Source organism: Buteo buteo, chromosome 14, assembly GCF_964188355.1.
Source record: "Buteo buteo chromosome 14, bButBut1.hap1.1, whole genome shotgun sequence".
NCBI classification, from domain to species: Eukaryota; Metazoa; Chordata; class Aves; order Accipitriformes; family Accipitridae; genus Buteo; species Buteo buteo.
The window spans coordinates 19,070,471-19,085,265 of record NC_134184.1 but is presented as its reverse complement, the minus strand read 5'-3'; the positions used below and the strand labels follow the sequence as shown (position 1 = coordinate 19,085,265).

Genomic DNA, 14,795 nt, shown 5'->3' with positions numbered 1-14,795 from the left:
TCTCCCGTTAAAAAGAATTGGCAGTCTCACAATCACATCATCCACAGTATGGCAAATTCAGTCTCTGGTACAACTCAAGCCAATGGAAATTACCAAAGGGAGAAAGACTCTTTTAAAGGCTTGCCATTTTGCTCCTTATTGTTGTTAATTATTATTACTTTCAAATATTTTCATATTTCACAGAGTTTCCAAGGAAGACAGGGTTATTGGGATGCTAAGCAGAGGACAGTCACAAAGCAGGAAGATATCTCTATTTTAAAAAGTCTGTTCCCTGACCTTGTACAATTGTTACCTCACAGCAGAGAACAAAATACAATCATCTCTCAATTTCTTGACCTGGTATGGTTGAAATAAACTCTACCTTTTTTTGTTGTTATTGAATCAGGAGATTATGATTCAACCTATTCTAAACTTCTCTTGAGAATTTCAAGTTCACAATTCCTTTTTTTTTGCAAGGAAACAGGAAGATCCCAGCACAGCTAATAACTAGATAGTTAGGACACTGAGATAGGGTATGAAAAAGAGGAGGAGAAACGAACTGAAATAAATGGGAAGAGGAAAGATTTCCATTTTCCAGAAGCCTGGACATCAGGCTCTTAGGTCTTACACCTGGACCTCTCCCCTTAAAGCTATCATAATAAAGTAGATAATTAAGTATGGATATGCATATATGAACCTCCATGGATATGAACCTAACTTTTCTGTATCCTAGGCAAGTCTCCTGACAACTTAACTATACAGATAATTTGACCCAACAGAGATTTAATTACTGATATAAAGCAAAACAATACCAACAAGAGAGATTGAAGAGTACTCCCCAATAGCTCTGCTAGGAAAGCATTCAGCTAACAGATAAAATGTTCACACTCAAGACCTGGGTTCAGAACAACCACATTACAGACAAGAAATCATGTCCCCCAACTCCCAAGTAAGCTTCCTCCCACCTCAGGCACGCTTCCTAAATTGGATTCTGGGTTGCATGCTTTTTTCACTAAAATTGTTTGAAATATCTCCCAAAAGGAATGGAAAAAGAAGCCAGTATGATGATACTTGAGAAATGGAAACAGTATTTTTCATGAGTGTCAGTCTGCACATTTATCCCACTAGTCTTCCCAATGTCAATGCCTGCTTTGAAACTTGTGTCCTTCAAACTCCTCTTTTAAGTCTGTTTTCAGAGCCTGTTATTTTCAGTACTCCTAATCCTCATTCTTAACTAAATTGTTGCCTCAAGTGTTGTCTCATTCAGAGCTTAATGCTTTGCAGCTCTGTTACACTTCAGTCTATTAAAGTCCACAGGAACTGAAAGAACTCAACACCTTCTGACTGTAAGGCCCAGATGGTCACCAAAATGATATACAATACATAAGTATAGAACCACATTTGAAAATACAATATAACAATGGCAACACAACAAATGTGCTTACAAATATGTTTACAGTTTTAGCAGTTTTCTTTAAAAGAACCAATGCTATTCTAAAATAGGTAAAACACAAACGTATTTTGTGTTGAATGTTAAACCTGGAGGACTACTGAAGAAAATCACGTAATGCTAAATATAAAGCTCTACAGACATATGCAAAGTAAAATACAATTTTAAATATTTGCAAAGCCTTTCCAATCTATTTTTTAAAAGTTAATAACCCCCTGAATACTGTTCCCTTTCCCCGCCATATTCTCCTACATTTACAACCATCACAGACTATGTTTTCTATATGGGATGCATTTGAAATAGTAAGAAACTGAAGTAGGAGTTGTTTATAAGTACCTGCTTCTGACTTGCACTTAAACTCTAGAAAATTTTAATCTCGTCCAATTCATCACTTACTGGAATATGTGATTCATCCAAATCACTAATAAACCATATCAAGTGAAATTACATGAAAAGTATTTGTTGATGAAAAGTGTATTGTCAAGTAGGTTTAAAGCTGCAAACACCTCCCGAATTCTTACAATCCATCTTGTTTAACAATAAAATCGAGCTGCTAAAGCAACTGCCATCTTTACTCAATCCAACTACACTCATGTACATGTTTCTTCTTCATCAGGAACAAACAATTAGTAACAAATGAAAGAGATCATTACATCAAGTGCCCTTTTAGATCACCCCAATTAAAACTTTAGTTTAGCTGTATTTTAATTCTAAGATACCAAATTCTAATTTTCTGCTCTGATTGCTCTTGTTGACTTATCTTTGAAAGATGTACTCTCAGTGCAAAGCCTAGAGATTATTTAGCAAGATGCCAATGTTGGCACCACTTAATGTGTTGATTGGTTGTATTATCAGTAGCAGTTTAAAATAAATTACTATTAAACTATTATTGTCCTTGGCTGACAAAACACAATATTTTGGTGTTCTTTAAATATGAAACAATCATTATGAATAAACATGGAGAATAATGCTAGAGTGTAACACTGATGTGTGTAATTTTATATTAAGAATTGCTGCAAAGTACGAAGCTGCTAAAAGTGTTTTACATTTTCTATTGAATTTCTACACCACACTCCCTCCCCCAACCTTTCCTTTTTTTATACTTGCTGCTAACGTAGCTAATGGTAATACATTACCTATTGCTGCTGATTATGTCTGAAAAATATTAGCTTTTTGGAGCCAAGACCCACCAGGGACTACTTATAAGCTACACAAAATTAAGTTTCATTTTTAGAAGTTAAATCAGTGCACATCAGTAGGCGTCCAATGTGAAGAAAAATCTGCACTAGAGCCAAACTGATGCATATGCAAAAGTGCTGTTGCTGCCAATGACAGCTCTAATGCAAAAATACTGGAAATGTTCAGTATCTCCCTGTATTCAATGCAGAAGGGGGTGAGAAAAACAACTAAAAAGTACAGCATCTAAAAATCATCAGTGCCCCTTGGAACAGGAATAGCAATTTCAGAGTTGCATGAAATTCTATTAATTCTCCCAGTGGATCAGCTGTAAAAGATTATACAAAATACAGTATGTCCAACTTGTATTTGCTATGGCTAATCCTCTAACCTGATATTAAATCAATATGCTGCCAATGACAATGGGAAATGCAGTGCAACACAGGACATTAACAAAAAGAAAATATTTCCCTTTAGGGAAGGTCAGATGTTATGGAGGCTGGATAATGATAATTGTAGCAAACATGCTCAAGTTCCAGATTTGTTTTTAATACAGTATGGCTCTATCTGGAGCCAGGCTTTAAACATGGCATGCCATTCATCCCCTCTGTGTCACTGTTAATAATTTTTTTTTATTTCAACATAATGTCAAAAATGGACATTTTTCCCCTGGAGATTTATAGGTCATTCAGATTTGGTTTGTTTACTTTAATGCACTTGTTTTAATATTTTCCACCGATAAATTCTTCAGAGATGTCCCAAATAAAAAGTTAAGTTGATATATGGTTCATGTTTCTTCCTATTCTCAAACATATTCAAAAACACCATCACGTTAGGGCAGTCTACTGATCCTATAGAAATTAAACACATATCAAACCTCAACTCAGGTTTAAAGTCAGTATTACCCATCATTATTTTTCAAAATAGCAATTAATGTATTTTCTATTTTGAAAGGGGTGGAAAGGAAGGTATATAGAAGCTCTTTCTTTTTCTAGCTACATCTACAGTGTGTTCTGTCTAACATAATGTAGTTAGCTACACAGTTATATATGACATCAAATGGCCTTACTAGCTAGTTCAGTAGTCTATCTAGAACATAGCCTGCTTCCAACAATCGCCCACAGTGAGTGAAAAAGGAAAACTAGAAGAACAAGGCACACACACAGTGAAGCTTTCCTAGTCAAACCTCCCAGCTTCCAGAGATTTGTAGCTCAGGGGCTTCCTTTTGCAATAGTAGCTATTCATGGTGAAAACACTTTCAAATAACATTGTTTCTCTTTTAGTCAGGAAGTTATATGTAATTAGTATGCTCTCATCATTAAAACTATCTAGTGAAAGGCTTGCAAAAAAAAAATCAATATATACATTTTTAGTTCACTTCATAGGTTAATTTTTGAATATTTGCTATTTGTAACTGACTACTGACTTAGTAACATAAGAAAGGTAAGATAACACAGCTTGACTATCTCTACAGATGACTCCACAAAGACATTTTTGTAATATCTCAGACCGAATATCTCCATCACAGGTAAAGGCATATTGCACAAGCATAAATGACCTTTTTCCATTAATACTTTCTGTGAAAAAGAAAATAATTCTCTTGAATTTTATCAGAAGATAAATAAAGTAACATGAAGTAAAACTGTGATTTTTACTTTATCCACTGTTTGCAGTATTTTTCTCTTGTGTATTTAGTCATAGATGGTAACAGTGTAGGAGACTCACAGCAATAAAGCCAGTAGTTTCCTTTGTTTTCATAGGGGAATTTAGTTTGTAATCATGCGTTTCTTTTATTAATATCAATGGGATACTTGCAACTTATTTTACATCTCTCTTTAAAAATACTTAGCAACAAGAGTGTGTCAATACAGTACAGTCTTGATAGAAAAATATAGCTATCAGGGTGCAACTAATTCATCCCTTAGATATTAATGGAAATTCAACTCAGGGACAATAAAGATTCAGACTCTAAAAGCTTAAAAGAACACTACTATTACCCAAGAATATTGCAGTATCATGAAAGGCTGTGGCTGTAACATACTTTGGCATAATTGGGCCATGACTCAAAAAAGGTGAACTTAAGCAAGGGGTATGGAAACATCTTTAGCTTTCTCACTAGTACCCACACAGCATTTTGCTGTGACCCACCTTCCATCACCCTTCATCCTCCCTGCAGCTGCACGTAAGACTTCCAGCATTTAATCTGGAAGAAATCAACAAATATACATTGGGAAGGAATAGACATATCACTTAATTTAAGCTCTCTGGGGAAATTTATTTTCTCTTCCTTTTAGATGTGCAGATATACATCTGAATAAGAAAATATGTCCCCAATCTCATTTATTTTCTACGTGTATTTGTTTAATTACATTTTGTTACAGTTTATTATTTGCATTTCAGCAGTCCCCAGCAAGAAATAAACATCAGTTGTTCTGGGTACTGTATATTGTTATTATCTCCTCTTTAAATGTACAAATAATTAAACATTGTATTTTTGTTTCAATAAGTATTTACAGAGAAGTAAGAAAAACATATATATGATATACAAACCTAACTAGCAGCCCCTGCTGACAGTGATAGCAAACAGGCTGGTCTAACTTTTGCCTAAAATTATGAATGAGTGATTAGAGGCTATCCATTTAACTTCAGTATGGATAGAAGACACAGACTCACTTCTGTTTAGTGGCCACGACTCAGACTTAGACTGAGTCTAAGGAATTAAGTCGAGTTAGGCACTGAGTTCAATCACCTAAGCTCTTCAGCACCTGCAAGACTTTTAGCACATTTTGTTTTCAAATATCAAAAGTGTTTTGGAATTTTTGCTCACATACCCAAAAGCACTGTGCCCATGGCAAGGTTTAGGATCCTCCTTACCCTGACAAAGGTCAAAATTAGAGCTCCTAGTGGCCACACAGTACACTAATGTTGTTCTATTTTAAACCAGGACAGGTTCTACAACCTCTTCTGGAGGCACCCAAAGTCTATATTACGCAGGTCTTCCAGATCCTGCACCTCAGACAACCGAATATACACAAGGGGATCACAGCACAGACATGTACCATCACGTCCATGCACATTGGTGTAGCCAGAGGCTGCTTGCCTACGTATTCATGTGACCATCATATCCCTAAAATATAGGAACCTCCACCACCACCATGTGGCAGGTCATGCATGCACTCCAGTCTCCTGACCAAATGAAGATGTACACTTGCATTTCAAAAGCAGACATATACCCTTTCTGTGAAAGGATGCATCCGTATTTTCATCATTCATAACCCTGGGGAAAAAAGAACAGCGTTTACCAAAACCACTCATCTAGCCTTTGGCTAGATTTCTGCTATTTTGTTTCAAAAGCACCTTAGTACTGGAGGCAGGGAATGGACTGTAGGCCAGATCATCTTGTCCAGAACTTTAGATCTGCTCCATTGCTAGCATAGCAGCAACAAGAGAATGGTGAGGGATCTTACTGCTCCACCTCTCCTTTGAATCCACACTTCTGTACTGAAAGGGATGCAAAATTCATCTGGACCAAAGGAGAGCAAAGAGGAATTTACGCAGTGACAAGAGTCCTTCTGACTCATGTACTAAATGCATCATGGGTTTCAGGCAGTGCTTATGCATTTCTTAGCAAAGTCACAAATGATATTGCAAGCAGGCACCACAGTACAGAATTTGCTCTTTCCACAAATCCCATTAACGAGTTTAAACTTGTAGTCTAATACCTAAAACTCAGTTCTGAAAGTGTCAGTATCACAGTATCTAACTCATTTGTGGGCCTGGAGTAGACCCCTCTCATTGCAGTAACTGCTAAATATGGAAACCATTTTAAATGGCACTGTGCTTGTAATAGGCTCACAGACTCTATTTTATTTTTTATTTTATTGTATGAAGTGGTTTACTGATGTTGTCCTGATAGAGATAAAATCTAGGGGGTGGGGGTGGGGGAATGCCTTGATGGTATATGAAAGGATTCCCAGAGATCTGTGGAAACGAGGTAATGTGACATGGGGACATAGTGAAAAAATCCAAAAGGACTTATGTCCCACCTGTCTACCTTGAGAGATGATTTGCTGTGATGTGGAACCTCACGGTAAGGAGCAGTAAGTACAAAAGCACAATGAGAGAAGGCATAAAGAAGTCTCTGGTTTCTTTACAATGTTGCCTTTTATTTTAGCTCTTCACTCCAGGTAAGGCTAGGGGTTTTTAAAAAAAAAACAAAAAAACACAAAACCAATGACTGAATTTCATGTTCACATTTTCTGTAAAACAAGACTGAATGCATTCTTGGCAAATTAATCCTGGTCATTTATCCTGAAGTAGTGCAGCACTCTCATATTCAATCACAAGATTAGCTAACCTGTTGATGCTGAATGCTTTGCTCATTAAGTTGCTGTCTAGAGACATTGAGTGCACACATTTGTCAAAAAAATTATTAAGAACTTTCCTGTACATGCATGCACAGCTAAAACATTACATACTTTGCTAACTGTATTTCTTCCTTTAGAAAAAAATACATTCTTTACAGATTGCAGCAGATCTGTTAGAAGAATGCTAGCTGTTGTAGAATTACTTTGGCTTATGATTTAAATATTTAAGATCCTAAGTCTCAGAACCACAAAAAGCAATCACAAATATGCTCTTTCAGACCAGGCAGATATAGCAATACTTAAGTAGCAGTATTTTTTCATTATTAGATCTCAAAACATCACCAATGAATAGATCATATACTTTTCATAAACCAACTCTGAAGTGCCATAAACTTTAATGAGATTGCTTAAGAAAGTCAAGTGAGCAGGATTTGGCCCTACTCTGTCATAGCCTTTGCTGAAATTGATTTTATATATTTGCAGGAATGAGCAGGGAAAAATATTGTGACAAATACATTAGAAGTTAGCAGCTGCACAGATGAGGCTTATCTGGAATGAGTACAATATGGCTGCATTATTTCCTGCACTATCATTTTGCTTGCATGCAACATACAACCATATTGTTGCAAAAGTTGCATCTGGGGAACACATGATCACTGAATTTGTGGACAAAAAAATTCTTCATTCTAATATGAAACACTAACATCTTGGCTCCAAGCTGCATGCTAGTGTATACCTTAAATAATATTTGAATCAGGCTGTATTGTACACCCAGTAGACATCGTGACTACTCAATAGGAAATCTGCAGAAAATTTGGTAGTACCCTTTGAAGTCTATTCTTTGAAGACAGTACTGTAAGTGAAATGAGCTTATTTATAATAGAAGTGCTTTTTGTGAATGCTTTTATGGGAGACACATTTCAAATAGCTTTAAATATCATTTCTACCTTGGCACTCCAGCAACTTAAAATAACTATTTATTAAAGAAGTGTTTCTCTGCTTAGTAAATGAGATAAAGTTAAACAGTAAGATACATTTCATTAGCCTGTAATAAAAAGAGCATTTAAGACAAATGTTGTTAAAAACACCAATGTAATTTTCATCGAATTCTCTGCTGTGATTTAATATACAATCTGTATTTTTATGCACTGTATCTGACAGCTTCTAAATTCACTTGTTTGCTGTGGTTCCTTTAAAACCTAAATTACTAGAAAGTTTCAGTAAATTAGTTGATCCAAATAATCTTATGAACTGATTAAGCTAGAATGGTTATATTAATTTAGACAAATCTGCAACTGGCGCCTCTCCATCCCTTTAAGCTGATCTACAGAAAGGCCTACCTGGATGTTAGTCAGAAGGGTCTCTATGGAGGACAATCCATCAGGGAATAGAAAAGGAGATGGAAAACCCGGAGGTAGTGGTTGCCCATGCCCAGTTAGAGAAAGTTTGTCAAGGCTGTCTCTTGCGGTTGGTGTGGAGAGCGGGGTCTCATCTGTATGTGATTGAAACAAAAATATAGAACAAGTTACGCTTGTCTGTTTTTATTAGACCTCAGTAATGGCTTCCCTAGTGGTTTCCAGAACATTTATTGCAAATTGGTTCCTGCTATCAGGAGAAAATGCTTTCTGCTGAATTTTCTTTAATGAAAAAGCTGTGGAGATACAACAAGATAACATTAATGAGTAACTTTATAAGCCTTTTAAATGCAGTCTCTAATGAGACTGAGTTTACAGTGCCATAGAATCTTTTTAAAACAAATATTATCTCACATATACTTGTGATAATATATTCAGGCTGACTTTATGGGCACCTTCCCAATTATCTCATTTTAGTTTGTGTTCTATTTGGATTGACAATAGAATATTTTCTAGCATGACATATATTTTGTATATGAGAAGTATTTGAATATGAGGCTTCCCATACAATTAACCCTTCCTGCTCTTAATGGTTTCACTTACAGCTCAGAAGATTCTGCAACACTGAGAAAAACTACAGCTCCTTAATGCATTTTTAATCAAGAAAGTACACCTGATTCCCACAATTGAAACATGCTCTGAACAATACATGAAATTAACAGCATGGTTACAATCACTGGCCTAATTTTTTTAAGCATGGACATCTTCTAACAATTAGTGCTGAACTCCTTAGTGGGATCTTTGTAACAATCAGATCTGATCAGTTCTGACATCACAACGGGAAAAAACTCCCACAGCTTGAAGACTTGTAAGATTAAAGTTTCACAGATAATCTGTGAACGGATTATAAAGTAAGGGTAAAAAAAAAAGAAAAAAAAAAAGAAAACCCCCGCAATTAATAGAAACTTCAATACCCTGGCTTTTTTTTTTTTTAATTTTTTGAAATATTTTTAGACTACTGTTGATACGATACAGAAATTTAGGTCAATTCCTTTGCACCAGATGTTAATCTGAATTCTTCAAAAGGAAAACTATCTATACATATATATAGATACATATATCTATACATACACTTCTTACCAAGGGCTCAGTCATTAACTGACACATATTGAAGTATCTCAACACAATACAAGGACATCAGAATGTACTCTTGGTATTATGCAGATCTCTGCACAGCTATTTGACTACAGAAGAGTTTTTCAGACTTGTTCTTTTCCATTTGGGCTTTGATCATTACAAGATATATACGTTTTGGGGTATTTTAATTTCTTTTTCTTTCTGCACTTTATTTAATTATAGTTTCAATAATAGTTATATTTCTCTATTTATCCTATCATGTACATTAGGAATTGTGTGATATGAAAGTTCTGATCCTAGCTGCCTAAAAAGAGCTCTCTCTTTGACTGGGGTGCAGTATTTCCTTACGTGGACACAGTCTAGGACCACGAAAATCGAAATCTGCAGCAACGAAGGGTTAGAATGTAGGCTTTGATGACCCCAGCACCAGAAAAAACGTAACTCAGAGTCCCAGTTCATTCCAACAGTCCCCATCCACTGTTTCTCCAGAAGGAAGTAATCTCCATCAACCATGTTCATGTGCAGATTTCTTGCCCCATCTCCTCACCAGCTCTGTAGTGCTGGCCAGTATTTACAGTGCTAGAGTAAAAGCCTCACCCACTATGTCCCTCCACAGAAATACCAAAAAGGCACTTGGACATCTGCTTCTGGGCTGGCCTTACTTAGCTCTTTCTATAGCCAGGGGAGAGAAGCAGACACCACTTTAAGGTACTAATCCACTGAACTATCACAGGCATCTACTGCAGGAGGAGACAAGACTTCCTCTAGACACATCTGTTGAGAGAAGCCTAAGCTGACTAGCTCAGATGGAAAGATCTGCTTTTGGCGAGATCAGTCCTACCATGGAAGCTGTTCTTTCTACTTCACTGTGACTCAGGCTGAGAGTAGCCTACACAAGGAGTAAGACTCCATTTCATGTCCCCTATTTGTCACAGTTTGTGCCACAATTACTGCTTTCTCATCATCATTCAAAAGCTTACCAAGATAAGCTTTGTGAAAGGAATTGATGTTGACCAAGGAAAGCTTCAGTCCATTCAGAGTCATAAAAGATTTTTTCAGCTGTATTTAAATTTTCCAGTCATGTCACAAAGTGCTGAGAAACACTGCCTGTAGATTACTGAACCATTTCCTATCTACCTTACTGAGATTCAAAGCAGGTTCTGAAAAATGTACTCTCTAGTTGTATCCTCTGCCCTCATGCCACCCCACAGCAACATGGATACCTCTGTAGTCATTCTGTACTATCATACTAAAATTTGGCCCTAAATATGATTTTTTTCTTTTCTTCCCAACTCTTTTTTATAGAAATATTCACCACTTCATTAGAAAAAATAAATTAGGTATTCCTGGGTATTGCAAACTGACTTACTGTTCTCAGATCATACTGCTAGTTCACCTTCTCAAATCCTATTCTAGTGTGAAAAATCATTACTAAATGTCTTTTTCCAAACTGCTGTCAGAATTGTTATGCTTTCCTTAACAGAAAGAAACAACCCAAAACTTAAACAAAACTGGTTAAACAATGGATTGATAAACACTACACAATATTATTGCATAGTTGAAAGCTTTTTTTTCCTCTGCTGGAAGTGTGGCTTGCCCAAATGACTCCTACCCAACATTAAAAAAAAATTTAAAAAGTTAAAAATTACAAACCCTCCTCTGTGTTACATCACTGAGTGTTTTGGCTAAAGACTTCTTTAGATCAGTGGTTCCAGTGAAGGTATTGGACTTGCATGGTATAGCAAGAAATGAGTCTAATCACTAGTATGGATGGTGGAGTTGTGTCATATAAATTAGAAAGTAAACTAAAAATAGACAGCATTTGCCTCCAGGTTTGTCAGAGAAATGAACCAATGACCTCTCATACTTCCTAAGACAACTTAGAATCTTACTAATATTTTAGGTCTCAAATTGTAAAAATATTTTAAAACATACTAGATAAAATTGACCCACTTAAAAATTCCATAAGCCTTAATTAGCTTAAAAACTATGCTCTTCCATGCAATTGTTGAGACACAGAAAGCTCCTAACACAAGAATTTAAGCAAGGGATGAAATTTTTTACTGTATTACTACTTTAAAATTAAATATACATTAAGTTTGATGTACTTTGTGCATGCTCAAAATATGTTGTGAAATTTGCAAAGATTTTCCTAACAACATGTGGCATGCTTTTCCAATAGGCAAGGTAACTCAAAAAAGGTTAGAATGGTATGAACTCAAAATAACATCTAAACTCATGTTATAATAAATAACAGAAACAAATTTACACTGAAGGGTAAGACTAGAGAGCTGAACTTAGTATGAACTTATTTTAATGAAACTTCAACACAGAAAAAAAAGTCAGACTAATGTGACTTTGTTTTCTTGATGTCCCATGTGAAATAAACTTTGAGTATGAGTATGTTTGAATCAGAGCAAATGTACATATTATACACAGGAAGCATGGATATTTGTGGATGTGAGATAAGCGATGATTGAGGGAATCTTGAAGAAATGCATTTTTAAGAAAAACCACATTGTAAACACAGCCAATTAAAACATACCGCCTTAGTAGCAAAATAATATGACCTCTTGCCATTAAAGCATTTAAAAATCTTCCATTCCTGCAGAAGTTCTCTTTTCTCAATACGATGAGATATCTTTGTTTCCAAATAACAATTAGCCTAACATCTTTTAAACTGTTGCAAAGGAACTACTAATGTTCCTCTTAACCTACCAGCAGAGCAATGCTGCAAAAATGATGAGCCCTTGCTGGGAAACAGAGATTTGGCATTTTCAGTCTAAACGCATCAAAGGAAGCATTTGAAGACAAGTCAGGGCAAGAGGGGCAAGAGGGTCAATCTACAACTCCATTGTCAGAGCTGGGAGCACAACAGTGTAAAGAAAGGGGAAAAAAAAGAAAGAACAAGGCAGAACAAAGAAGTGTCCAAGCCTGCTTTGGCTTGTGCTGGGAACGGAGATGTTATAAATTAACAAATAAACAAGGATAGGACAAGCTGTTACCCAAGCCTCTACAGTATCTGAGCAGAGATGAATATGTGCCTTGACATATGAACTAAATCACCATAACAGGCAAGTCTGAATGCGACACGTATCTTTAACATACTTGTAAATGCTACATCCACTCTATCCATTGTTCCTCAATTTCCAAAATTCACCTGTTTCTGTTCAAACCAGATTTTATCTGCAAACAGCAGCTGGTTTGGGCCAAATACAACGAACATTTTTCACTGTGTTTGGTTTGTTGCCATTCTATTTTTTTCTTTCACCAGATAACATAGAAACAGACATCCTGGAAGCTGTGACAGCTATTTATACAATAATAGATGAATGGAGGTAGGCATTCTCTTGTCTTTGTTCCTAAAAGCAAGTAGGATAAGTTCAGACCGGTCACCAATCAAACTGGAGAATATTGGTATTGCCAGGATTTGAATGCAAGAAATAATAGCTGGCTCCAAAAAATACTATGCAGATTACTGCCTTTCTGTAATAATTTAATGTTTTTTTGTAATGCATCTTGATGCTTTTTTGTTCTCTGTAAAATACTTCATGTGTATTTGTTCCTAAAACAGGCTCATTTTTACCATTTGAATGATGAAAGAAGATCCTGTTTTCACTTTTTACTATCATAAATCTGGTGCATACATTTTTGTGGAAACAATTTATTCCATTTGGCTTAATATGATTTTGGTTTATGCTGTCAAACACCCTTTACTACAAAGTTTTATATTTCATCTTCCTCAAAGTTAGGGGTTGCAGGTGTGACAAGCTCTTCTATTTTAATTCATCTGTGTCATGGTTTAACCCCAGCCAGCAACTAAGCACCATGCAGCCACTCACTCACTTCCCCCTGACTGAGATAAGTTTAATAGAACAGAAAGGAAAAAACTAATAATGATGATAATAATAACAATAATAAAATTACAACAGTAATAATAAAAGGATCGGAATATACAAAACAAGTGATGCACAATGCAATTGCTCACCACTTGCTGGCTGATGCCCAGTCAGTTCCCGAGTAGCGATCCCCCCATCCCCACTCTCCCCAGTTTATATACTGGGCATGATGTCACATGGTATGGAATACCCCTTTGGCCAGTTTGGGTCAGCTGCCCTGGCCGTGTCCCCTCCCAACTTCTTGTGCCCCTCCAGCCTTCTTGCTGACTAGGCATGAGAAGCTGAAAAATCTTTCACTTAGTCTAAACACTACTTAGCAACAACTGAAAACATCAGTGTGTTATCAACATTCTTCTCATACTGAACCCAAAACATAACACTGTACCAGCTACTAGAAGGAAAATGAACTCTATCCCAGTCAAAACCAGGACAATCTGTAAATGTTGATTTATATTAACACAAAAAAAACAGGGGGTCCCATGTCCTAAACTGAAATGTTTATCAACTTCAGGCAGATTAAAAAAAAATAAAATCCTCTTGCTCAATTCCCATATCATTTGGCTGCTTTATAGATTTGGTCATTCAAGATTCTTCCTGCACATAACTAGGGGCAATGTGAGATGACTGTGAAGGATGTTACGAACTGTAAAAGGAATGTACTGAAACTAACTCTTATAAAAACATATTTTTTCTCATTCTACATTTTAGTTTCTTCTTTTTTATGCTAAAATCAGTTTTCCAAGACATCCAAATACTCTGAAATTAAAACATCTGCAACTGTGGCAGCTGGAAATAAGGGGAGAATATCAAATATTCAAACAGACTGACTTGCTGGTTGTTGTTTCTGTAACACTTCAAAGAAGCTGGTGCTCTCACAGTTAACAGTACCATTGCAAATGCTGTCCACCAAGTTCTATTTCTTGGCTTGGTATGTTTGCCTGAGGACTTTGGGAATAGTAACTCACCAATAATGAAATATGACTAAGAGATTAAAAGCTTACATGGAAAGGACCACAGCTACTAATAATATGTTTCTTGGATGTGTACATTGCACACGATGGCTTTAAACCTGGTGCAGTCACATATATTTGTGCAAATGGGTCTTACAGAACTCATACATCTGTGTTATCACTTCTACCATCACGGACCATTTTTGTAAGTGGCATTGCTTCAAAATACGCACACTTTCACTTGATGTAAAGGACTACACAAGAATAAAAGTACCTAAGAACCTAGTTTTATACGTCCACTTTGGAGGTCGGTTTATATGCAGGACTTGCCCATCAACAGTAAGACTCATATTTACTGACAATTCTGTCTGATTTTAACTACTGAAAATACAATAGTCTAACCTGATGCTTGTCCTTTTTGGAAAATAGAGTTTCAGTTAATACATTTCCAGTATTTCTTTAATCCTTTTAAAGAAAATGCA

The 14,795-nt window shown here is 36.1% G+C and overlaps 1 protein-coding gene across 4 annotated transcripts in view; it reads right to left on the bottom strand.

Annotated features, from left to right (window-relative positions):
• Positions 1 to 14,795, bottom strand: part of DACH1 (dachshund family transcription factor 1) — a 366,682-nt gene that overhangs the window by 42,001 nt on the left and 309,886 nt on the right. For all 4 annotated transcript variants that reach the window (XM_075046090.1, XM_075046091.1, XM_075046093.1 and 1 more), the window contains one exon: positions 8,313 to 8,464. In XM_075046090.1, coding sequence (XP_074902191.1) covers positions 8,313 to 8,464 — 152 coding nt within the window. The remainder of the gene's footprint in view (positions 1 to 8,312; positions 8,465 to 14,795) is intronic.